This window comes from Helicoverpa armigera, chromosome 20, assembly GCF_030705265.1.
Source record: "Helicoverpa armigera isolate CAAS_96S chromosome 20, ASM3070526v1, whole genome shotgun sequence".
NCBI classification, from domain to species: domain Eukaryota; kingdom Metazoa; phylum Arthropoda; class Insecta; order Lepidoptera; family Noctuidae; genus Helicoverpa; species Helicoverpa armigera.
The window spans coordinates 2,667,671-2,679,097 of NC_087139.1; the positions used below are offsets into that span (position 1 = coordinate 2,667,671).

General features: G+C 38.6%; 2 protein-coding genes across 3 annotated transcripts; both read right to left on the reverse strand.

Moving 5' to 3' along the window:
• Nucleotides 1–35: 35 nt before the first annotated feature.
• LOC110382166 (dynein regulatory complex protein 9) lies at nucleotides 36–3,839 on the reverse strand. The gene is made up of 9 exons (XM_049848471.2): nucleotides 3,629–3,839; nucleotides 2,541–2,626; nucleotides 2,390–2,460; nucleotides 2,148–2,319; nucleotides 1,508–1,654; nucleotides 1,107–1,212; nucleotides 704–898; nucleotides 491–622; nucleotides 36–327 (listed from the first exon to the last, which is right to left on the reverse strand). Exons 1-9 carry the CDS (start codon nucleotides 3,722–3,724, stop codon nucleotides 127–129), a joined length of 1,206 nt encoding a protein of 401 aa, XP_049704428.2. The 5' UTR covers nucleotides 3,725–3,839; the 3' UTR covers nucleotides 36–126.
• Nucleotides 3,840–4,573: 734 nt separating this feature from the next.
• On the reverse strand, nucleotides 4,574–11,318 carry LOC110382173 (dynein regulatory complex protein 9). Of its 2 annotated transcripts, none has more exons than XM_021342678.3 (9): nucleotides 11,211–11,318; nucleotides 10,564–10,607; nucleotides 10,176–10,246; nucleotides 9,708–9,876; nucleotides 6,856–7,002; nucleotides 6,443–6,548; nucleotides 5,949–6,143; nucleotides 5,462–5,593; nucleotides 4,574–4,943 (listed from the first exon to the last, which is right to left on the reverse strand). In XM_021342678.3, exons 1-9 carry the CDS (start codon nucleotides 11,301–11,303, stop codon nucleotides 4,746–4,748), a joined length of 1,155 nt encoding a protein of 384 aa, XP_021198353.1. In that variant the 5' UTR covers nucleotides 11,304–11,318; the 3' UTR covers nucleotides 4,574–4,745. The 2 variants fall into 2 exon arrangements, with proteins under 2 accessions (XP_021198353.1, XP_021198352.1); XM_021342677.3 differs by lacking the exon at nucleotides 11,211–11,318 and adding an exon at nucleotides 10,731–10,994.
• Between the last annotated feature and the right edge of the window lie 109 nt (nucleotides 11,319–11,427).

Genomic DNA, 11,427 nt, shown 5'->3' on the forward strand with positions numbered 1-11,427 from the left:
TATCAATACAACAATTTGTAAATTAAAAACGTAAGTAAAATATAAAGTACGTTTATTAAATAAATTAATTAACAATATTTTATTAAATAGGTACGAAAGCTAACTAATTAACTGTAATGTAACTAATTACTTCTTCTTCTTTGCATCTATTGCTCTCTTGCCTTTCTTAGGCTTGAACGGGCCAAGTTCAAGACGTACAAGCAAGCCACGCCACCAAGCTTGTACAATAATAGCCGACGTTGTCATCTTCTCACGATAAGCTCGAGCTTTCTCGCGTTCATCCTTGAAGTTGATCCAGTTCTTCATTTTCTCATCATGTCTAGCGATCTAGAAAATTAAAAAAAAACGCATTTTAGATTACGCATGATATGAATCTAAGTTAAAGGGCTGTATTTAAGTCCACTACATATATACTGTCACAATAATAATGTCATGCAATGCAACATATTTTTTCGGTGTTCTACGGTTTGCAAAATAATGCTTTTATTACTTTTTCTTCAAGTTCTATTCTTCTGTCTCGCATATTTTGATAATCATTCTTCTTTATTTGTATTTGTAGATCTATCTTCTCCATATCTTTATCATATTTGTCCATCCATTCCTCAATTCTTGCAAGAGTTTCCTTGAAAGTAAAATTAAGTTACTTAAAAGCTTACACTTCCAGTGGTTAACAGCATAGGTACGTTGCACGGCGAGTACTAACGTTAATTGCAATCGTAACTAATAATTCCACTTCGGTGTGAATTCTTAATTCGTGATCAGATCTCTGTTTAAAAGCCTCAATTGTAGACAAAGGCTTATTTTCGATATCGGAAATGGTTTGGTTGTGTTGTTCGGTACGTGCTTGTTGCCAATTGTCTATATAACGACCTCGGACTTCAGAAAACAATACAGAATCCTGAAAGTTAATAAGATTATGTTATTCTTTTACTTTTACCGTCTATATAGTGACGATTAAAATCTACAATTGTAAAAGTGTACTACAATTTCCACTTCGAGAGTCTCTGCAATGGGAGTTCTTTTTCTTCCTGATCTGTTCCCAATTTCATTGGGAAACAAATTATTAAATTCCGAATTATTATAACATAAACTTGGCACACACTTACTTCAACCCGAGTCCTTAGTTTGTCAATGATCACGTCAGTATCATATATTACAGTTTTTATATGGTTATGTTGCTGTCTAACTTGCCTTCCCAACTCTTTGCGAAGACTGCAAAATAAAAGAATGTAATTTTTAAGTCAACTTTAGAGTGCCTTTCCTCCAGAGATGTGCAAAGTATGCTATGGATGCGTTTGATATCCATCAATCATATTCATTGGTGCACATAGCAAAGCATTGGTGGAAATGGATTCTACTAATGCATCTTCGTAGCTCATGTTACTCATACCGCTACATAGCATCGGTAGGCTCGGCCACAGCTTAGCTAATTACATTTTCGGAGCATGGCTGCACAGCATATCTCTGGGGGAAAAGCAGCCTTATAATCCAAATAATCAGAACTTACATTCTATTTTTACTTTCTTCCGCTTCTAAGTCTATGCGGTGACGTTCACGTTCTTCGATCTCATTGATATGCTTTATCAGAGGTTTATAGTTAAATGATTGCGCTAAGGCTAAATAAGTAGCAACTATAACATTATTTATATATTTCCTAGAACAACAGTATTTGTAAATAAATAATGCAATCGCAAATAATCGCAATACACATAAATACACATATGTACGTATTAGCAAAGTTCTTATAGAACGAAAAACTGCCTCGTTGGCCTAATAGTCGCATAGTATGAGTGCTGTGTTCGATTCCCGGGTCGCGTCGAACTTTCATAAGGTAGCAGCGACCCTGGAAGTTTATGTTTGGTACACCCGTGCTTCGGAGAGCACGTTAATGTCTGTCCTGCACCTGATCTCTCTCCGTTCGTGTCAGAGTTCCGTCCCATCGGGCTATGAGAGTGAAGGAATAGCGAGTGCACCTGTGTTGGCTGGTCCCCTTGCACAAGACCAGCCACCGAGGTCGACAATCGACATCAATCAATGGACATTATTATTATACATGGAGAACCCGGTCCGGCTAGTATTTAAACAATAAATAATCAGATGGAGAAAAGGATATGATTTGTTTTAATTTTCAAAAGAACGTGTTTTACCTGTCTGCGTCGAGTTTTTTAATTTTATAAATCACACAATTAAGATTATGAGGATCAATTCCATCGAGCTCATCTTTGGTTTCATTCGGATTATACACGCCGTACTTAATAGCCCTCAAATGATTTATATCTGCTAACGTCTTCAATATACTCAATCCGTTGTTGCATCTTTCTGAAAATATTGACTTCCATTAATTTACATCATCGATGATTTTGGCAGCCTCTCAAATTGATGAATTTACCCAGAATCCACATTTGAGATATTACATCTTCAAGAACAGCGGCGAATAGGGATGTCATCAAATATAAGCAACTGTAAAATATAACAGGGAAAGAAATGAGTAAGGTAAATGAGTTGATAGTAGCAAGAAAATATATATTTTATAGTCATACCTATCATTAGCCACATCTTCCTCCGGTTCATTTAGCTCTTCAACTACCTCGGAGATATTAGACTGAGTGTGATGTATAGCATGTGCCTATAACAGAACAGTAGAAATAATCTTTTACTTTCAATTCCAACGTCGATTTTAACGGTACTTTAAAAATAATATCGATATCGATATACTTTCGATATACAACACTACAATTTAAACCAATATTTTTCATTATTATACTTAGTCCCTCTTCATGTTTACACTGCGTTTATAGGTACCAGGAAAGAGAAAATAAATTCCTACATTAGAAAAGTATACCTACTCACGTTTTAGTCAAACCACCGATTTGAAATTAAATACATTTAAAATTGGTAAACGACCTTACCGCCCTCTACCCCACTGTATAACTAAACTTTGGCACCAATGATAATCTGGAATGTTATGCCTGCATGCTCCCTGCATGACTGATTATGGTTTTGTCTTCTCAATATGTTTTAATAATATTTTTATTTGAATATTTTTAGTTTACTTCATCATCATCCTTTTGCCCTGATCCCCCTTATGAACTCCCCTATGTATTTCCTTATGTACATTCTATGAACTCCCTTATGTATTTCCTTACGTAGGTACGCTCTATTAACTCCCCTATGTATTTCCTTATGTACACTATGAACTCCCCTATGTATTTCCTTAAATACTCTATGAACTGCCCTATGTGCCTATTTCCTTATGTACTCTATCAACTGCCCTACCTATGTATTTCCTATGAAATCTTCCGCCCCGCCTGTATGGTTGCTGGACAAATCTAACGAGCCCGCCATTACACGACAATACATTAATTTCATTGAAATTTCCTGGTCAAGGGGCGTCCTACTACGCCCCTGAGACCGCGGCGACCGGGTTACTCGCACACCCTGCACCATAGGTTGATACGGCCCTGTTGCGAGGTCAGGAAAAAAATGGGCGCTTTATACAGGCGCTCCGAAGGGTTGGCTTGGGCCTGCGTGGAGGTAGAGAACAGTTCTAAAACCGAAGTAAACCCTTTGACGATTTGCCTTTGTCCTGTTGAGAACATAACGTGAACAAATTAATTAAAAGAATTACCGAGGGTTTCGCACCAACATCAGAGGGGTCGTACGTATAGACAGTCTTATTGCCCCACGTCTCTGAAACGGCGCTGGTGATACGTGGTCGATACATATTCAACAACCTATCAAATAAATTAATCCCTTATAAAAATACTTATATGAAGTCTTTCTTTTCTTAGGTTCAAAAATGTCTTCTGCAAAAAATCGTTGACAATAAGTCAAAGACAATTTTTTCACACAGTTTATTTTTCAAAAAAGTGTCAAGCAGCAAGCAGGAGATATGCAGAAGATCGACTAATATATGTATGTATCCTATGCGTTTTTGTACATAATCTAACTATAAGAACATCGATTGATTTTTGTTTGGCGATTGTAGGTTTGTAGGTAATTACCAAACGAAACAAAAGTAAAAGAAAGCACTTTTATGGACCTGGGTCTAGCGTGCAGTCTAGGCCACATTCTTCCCATTGCGAGTTGATAGACACGCTGCTGTACGGTCAGCCACAAATGATGTGATGATGTCCTCCTAGCCGATTATCGGCTACAGCAGCTGTTCTCATGTAAGAAGATCAGCCAACTGCGCAGGACATATAGTGCACAAGCATTTGCGCAGATACACTCACTATTCCTTCTCTCTCAGAGCCCGATAGGACACGATCGGAAAGAGATCAGGCGCAGGACCGACATTTACATGCTCTCCGATGCACGGGTGTATCAATCACCAACAAATGGCGCAGCACGAAATGACGGCAGCAAAATGGCTAATTTCAACATCTGTCACACAAACAAGGAGCCCCAGAAGGTAGGTACCTAGTAATAGTAACATAGTTTTTGAATTTAGGGTCTAGATATTATAGGCTTGTAGAAACTCGCTTTCACGATTTTAGATGGACCAAGTTGCCCCATTATCGAATCGGCGCGTGCTCGCAATAGTAACTTGTTTAAAAAAAAAACAACAAAATAAAATAAAATATTTTAATACAGTCCATCTAAACTAAAATCATTAAAAAACTAAAGATAAATTTTTAAACAAATAAAATTAATTACAATAAAATTAAGTATTTAGGAAAGTACGAAAAATCCAAAAATTAAATTATGACAGAAAATCCGAGGACAAACTTAGGTTATCATCATCATTTCTTCTTTTTCGGCGGGAAAATGGGCTTCTTCTTCGGCTTATAGGGTCCAAGTTCCAATCGTACCAGGAGACCACGCCACCAGGCTTGCACCACTATCGCAGAATTCTTCATCTTCTCTTGGTAAGCTCGAGCTTTTTCGCGATCCACTTTGAACTGATTCCAGTTCTTCATCAACTCCTTATGTTTTGCGTACTGTTGACATGAGGGAGACAATGAGAAGCCCATATTAAATATAATGGACTAGATCAAGTAAGAACCTTGTAAGTTCTTTCTTTGTTAAGACAGTTTTGTTAACTGGAGATATCTCCATCAGAAAACAGCAATTGACAGATTGAAAGGAATATTCTTAAGTATGAATATCGATTTCAGGTCAGGCCAGTACCAATGTGACTTTACTTAGTTATATGTTAGATGTCGAAGTGTATCTTGGACACCAACGACAGTGTAAAGGTGAAGGAAAACATCTCCTGAAACTTTAAGATCTGGAGTCACCAATCCGCTTTTAGCGTGGTGATTTCGCTCTCATGAAAAGAAAAGCCTGTGCCCTGCAGTGGGATGATAGATGTCTAACCCCCACACTTAGAGACATTTTAATGATGACTTAAGTCACTCCTTAGTGACGATTGACGATTGTCATTAAATGTCTCAGAGTGTGTCCAATAATGACTGATGTTTCAATCGTTAAACATTAAAAAAAATACAATATTAACCGTCTCTTCCATCGAGATCCTCGTATCAACTCTATCTTGGTACTTATTCTTCATGATAGCAATCTTGAGGTCTATTGCCTCCATATCATCGTCGTATTTATTCATCCAATTTTCTACTTTTCTCAAGGTGTCCTGTAGAATATTTTAAGTTATTACTGGACTAGATAGAAATTAAGCCTGATGAGCCTTTGGACATTGAGTGCCACTGATACACTTAAGTTTATGAAAATGTCAACTATATCAATAGCGCTCTCTGGGGGATGCTTAAGTTCAGCAGCGGGCGATAATAAGCTGATATGTTGATAATGATTCATAGCATTCGCATAAGAATTTCGGGATCTGGAATTACCAGCGTTTTACAATTTGAAAGGCCACAAATAACTGAGTTCACTGGGACCCGAATCTCCTATCAGAGGACCCTCCGAGGAACCTGCAGTATTGCTAGATCCTATCAAGTTCTAACAAACGAAAGAATAGAAATACTAACATTAATAAATATGTTGACCAGCAGCTCGACCTCCGTATGTATCCTGTGCTCCTGGTCGGCCCTGTTTCGATAATAACAGATGGATTTCGACGGCCCTGCTTCCTTGTCGTGTATCGTTTGCGTATGCTGTTCCGAGCGCGCACGCTCCCAGTTGGTTATGTACCGCCCTCTGATTTCTGTGTTCAATGCTGCATCCTAAGGTTTTGAGATTATAATTAAGTCTATTTTTGTAATATACTGATTTGATTTAAACTACCTTTTTTGGGACATAGGCATTTGATGATAAAATGATCTCCCTTCCGATGCGGCTAACGAAAGGGATAACCGACTAGCCCATCTTCTTCTTATCAGGTGAGTTGCAGGTTTGATCACGCCAAATAAGCCTTACCGTTTACCATACCACGGCCTCTCCATTCTCACGTAGAATAATCTGGCCATATCTTGGGCCCCAAGAGGCACGTGGACATAAAGCATTTGAAAATTTTGGTACTTACCTCGACTCTACTTTTAAGTTGGTCTATGGACAGATCGGTGTCGTACGCGACGGTCTTGATGTGATTCCGTTGTTGTCTCAGCTGTTTCATCAGGTCACGACGGGTGCTAAGACAAACAAACGTTCCTGAAGGTAGGTAGGTATAACTATAGAAAATTGATGTTGCAGTATAAGATAAGTAGACAAGGGTCATAGTGAACGTTGGCCTAGAAAATATAGGGCTTGGCATTTGGTTACCTACACTGGAAATGCCTCACCCTCCTCTCCTTGTATGCATTTGGAATACGGCTTCAAAAAATTGCTTTGTCGCATGGCTTGTATACTTGTAATCAAATTCAAATTTATTTATTTTGCGAATATTTGTACATACTGTACTGTACCTATGTGTTACTTAGATGCATATAAAACACATACTTTCTATTCTTAGCTTCCTCTTCTATAAGATTGTTCCGGTAAATCTCTGCATCTACTATTTCCTTGTTGTTTTGAGTGAGAGAGTGGAAGCACCTGTCCAGAGCTAACTCCAGGTAAGTTTCCATCAACACATCCGTGAAGTAGACCCTGGGAAATACCAAAAGCTTTACTAAATCTTCCTTGTCTATTCATTCCTTATATTATTATGAGAAGTACGAGATATGGTACACTTTGACATAGATCTGCAAATATTGATCCACAAATAAAATTATAAATTTAAAAAAACCCCCGACCCAAAAAAAGTACGCAATAATTATGACAAAAGGTTAAAAACGGTAAACCCTATAAAAAGCAAAAAATAACTTTTAACACTACGTAAACTAAATTTTGTCGTGTCGGGGGACCGCTCTAATTAATTACTTTAGATACTTGTTTTTTTTGTAAACGAATGTTGTAATTAGGTAGGTATCATTTGATTTATGTATGTATTTATGAAGGTAAAAAGCGGTCCCCCGACACGTCAAAATTTAGTTTACGTAGTGTTAAAAGTTATTTTTTGCTTTTTATAGGGTTTACCGTTTTTAACCTTTTGTCATAATTATTGCGTACTTTTTTTGGGTCGGGGGTTTTTTTAAATTTATAATTTTATTTTATTTCATGCTTTTTAAAGGAGCTCCTTAATTTTTCCTGCTTTCATTTAATTTATTTTATCTTAAGATGGGGTCGCTATTAGGGCATGCAATTTCGGTAAATCAAAAATTACCGGTAAAAATTCGGTAAAAAATATATTTTTACCGGTAAACCGGTAAAACGGTAATTTTTGAAATTTTTTTAAAATGTGATATTATAACAATAAGATTGGGTAGTCTTAAAGCAAAAACTAAATAAATATGCAAAGTATAAGGTGGTAAACGTTTTTTGTGACGTGGGCCGTAACAAAAATCATGTCAGTACCATCCGTACGCGATGTCGCCGACTAAATGCAAGAGCCCTTTTTTATGGTAAATCATCAAATGACAGACTCTTTCTGTCTAAAACCCAGGTTTTTAGTTGGCGTTTTATGGACCAGGGTCGCGGTAACACTTTCGAACAATCCCGCGGCCCCGGCAGGCCTTGGCCCTGCTGGGCCCCACTGGGTTTGCTGACATCTCCCTGAGGAGCCCGTGGAACAATGCGCGCCGCTGACACGGGTCTGTTGTCTATGCAGACGGTGGAACGATGAGCCACCCGAACTCACCGCTCACAGACCGACGCCTACGATGGCCGGGAGTCGTCTCTCGACCCTTGGCACTCGTGGTGTCTTCCTGGTCCACTACAGCGGCTGGGATGAGAGGTGCTACTCGCAGTCGCTCCGCCATCTCCTTCTGGAGAATGACTGCTTCGCAGAAGGAGGCGACGGCTTCCCATTCCCTCTAGCTCCGGACCATGGCTTGAACCAGGGAAGGACGCGAAAGGTCGCCGCTGCCTATTGCCTCGACGACAACACGGTGGTATCCTTCCCAGGCAGTGCACACCTGGACTGTGTGCTCCACCGTGTCCTCAGAGCTGTCCGCATGGTGGTGAAGTAAAAGCCCTTGCTCAGTAAGGTCATAGAGTAGGTAAAATAAGCATAAGCTACATTTGTACCTAGTATGAGCTGACAGCTATGAGGAAAAACAGAATGACCGAATGAATACAATTTTTTTAGATTTTATAAATTAAGATGAGAAAGAAGATTTGTATCTAACCTAGAGATAGTTAAGGACACACAAGTTTATTTTCCCAAAAAACAGCAACTTTAACACTCTTACAATACGTAATGTATGCAACATTACATTATATTCAGGCTACATAACAAAGATTTGACGTTAAATGAACAATTGCTATATTTTATCAGAAAAACGTAAAAACCGGTAAATTACCGGTTTCATATTATTTTTACCGGTAATTTAAAACTCGCAAAAATGGGCGATTTACCGGTAAAAACGAAACCGGTTAACCGGTATTGCATGCCCTAGTCGCTATATGCGATCTCGGCCAAAGGAAGCTGTTTAACAATCCTCATGACAAACTGGCTCTGGGAGAATTGCACAGATTGAGAAACAATAAAGATAAACCTTTGGACATTCTAGATTTTCAGCAAAAATATAAATCGGTTTATCCGTTTCATTCCGGCATTCCAGAGTTTCATCCGCCACATCCCATTTCCAGCATCAGGTTCTCGTCAATCAGAAACATGAAGAGAACTCGTCAAGACAAATTCAACAAGCCCAAACTCGATGGGTTTACTAAAAGGCAGTTCAGGGTTACGTCTCCTATCTTCGTGTCCTAACAGCGAACCAGCTCAGTGGTTCCAAAAGACATTAGTGTTTCAAATTTCAGACCCACATATACTTGCAAGTAAACTGAGCGTGTAACATTCCTATCACATCTAGCAAACGAGCTGATGACCATGAAGACCTGAACCAATTTCCACCAAACATAGCTAAGAACACTCCCGACTGACATACCTTTTAAACAAAAAAAACCGCATTACAATCGGATCATCCGTTTGGGAGCTACGATGCCACATACACACACACACACACACACAGACACGTCAAACTTATAACACCCCGTCGTTTTTGCGTCGGGGGTTAAAAATGATGAGCGGTCGTAAAACATGGAAGTAAATCGTAAAGTGGAAAATGCAATTTTGGTCTACCTGCATCTATCCAATCTAAGTGATACTAAGAATTGGCGTACAAGAATACTGCGTGAAGTCTGAATTATTCTTTAACAGGATACCTAAGATGGGCCACTTCAGGTACATACTTAGGTGCCTATTGCTTTATCGTCATATGGAGACCACAATAAAGAGAATGCATTTTTACCTGTCGGCTACCAATTTGTCCAGTTTATACTGCGTGCAACCCAAGTCCTTCATCCCAATCCCGGTCATATCTTCTTTGACCCGCGGCTCTTTGATCTGAAACTTCTTCGCGCGAAGGAGAGATATGTCTGCCATTGTCTTCGTGATGCGCATCTCGTTGTTGCATTCGCCTAGTGGGGGGAAACAATATAGGACGCATGTGCCTGGTTCGATAGTTTAAATTAAATAACTAGCACCTACCAATATTTGAAACACATTTAAAATGTAAGCAAGCCACTAATAATTACGATGATCAAGCCAGAAAAGCGGGCATAATGATCCGTTTAGAGCAGTGGTTCCAAAATTTTGCAGGTTCGGGTAGACCCTCTGTAGCTACATTTCCACTGCCATGAAAGATCTCATTTCGTTTTTACCGAGTACCTCAGTACCAGGACCTTTTTGCTCTCCAGCATAAATGGGTATCACTTACCTAGTATACGTAATTGTGTAATGGCATCTTCTAGTACACAGGCGAACATAATGGCTTGCAAATATGGGAGGCTGCAAAAATTAAGGTAAAAAATTTATATACTGAAACTCTAAGCTTGGTCATAGATTTCAGAAAGCCACGGTGCTCGCTACAGTGGTTTGGATTGTGCTAAAATCCTTCAGTCCAAAAATTCAAAGTACTTAATTTGTGGAAATACCTTCCCGCAGCTTAATTTAGTCGACGTGATCGTAACCAGTCAATTTTCTATTTATAATTAGGTATGCGCAAAAGCACCGAATTCCGCTTTCTGCCAAATTGTTGCTGCCTACAAGGTAGGTACAACCTAGTGATAGTGTCCTAACATGAAAGTAATTAATAAACTGCTTACCAAAATTCTTCCGAAACGGATTTTACTTCTTCGGGCAATTCATCCTGAAATAATGAACAGCTGTTTAAAAAAAACCTACTGTTTATGTTCTCGGTGCCCCTGGGTCTAAGTACTTTTTACTTGCTTCTATGAGTTCGAACTTAGTGGAAACAGCTAGTAAAACTTACTCCTGTCTGCCTGATCAAATGTCTGCTAGAAGCTTGGCGGTAAAAAAAGTTTACTTCTTCCTCATCGGTTACCGCAAATTGTGAACCAAATGATTGTGAAGACATCGTCTCAAAACGTTAAAAAAACTAAACTTATAAAAATAAATAGCTTTCGCTACAAGATTCTAGTGTAAATATTATAGAAAATACACGCTAAATAAAAATTAAAAATGATCTTCATGAATCCGTTACAAAATAAAAACTAATAATGGCTGTCGTTTTGACATAACTCTGTCAGTAAACTTTTTCGGTTTCCTCAATTTTCTTGTCTTTTCGTTATTGAAAAAAGGTCTATAGCAGACATATATTACCAGTTTCTCAGGATTGCATTACCTACCTTTAGAGTAGGTACTTCAGAGTGCGGGATAGCGAATGCCCACTAGTAGACATAAGTATGAAATTATTAAATCCGCTTATATCTACCATTCAAAGCTTACTTACTCTAGAAGGTACAGTTGAATGCCCTTCTTTAAAAGTTACGGTAGACGCATTTCCTTCATTAGCAGATATTTCAATCGTCTTACCTTCTTGCATGAGGTTATATTTATTCACTTACTGTATTATATTATCAAAATACGGCGATATGTATGCGTTGTTTAGCAACAAAGGGCGTTTGAGTAATGATGGATATTGCGGTGCCCACCTGATTACGGTTATT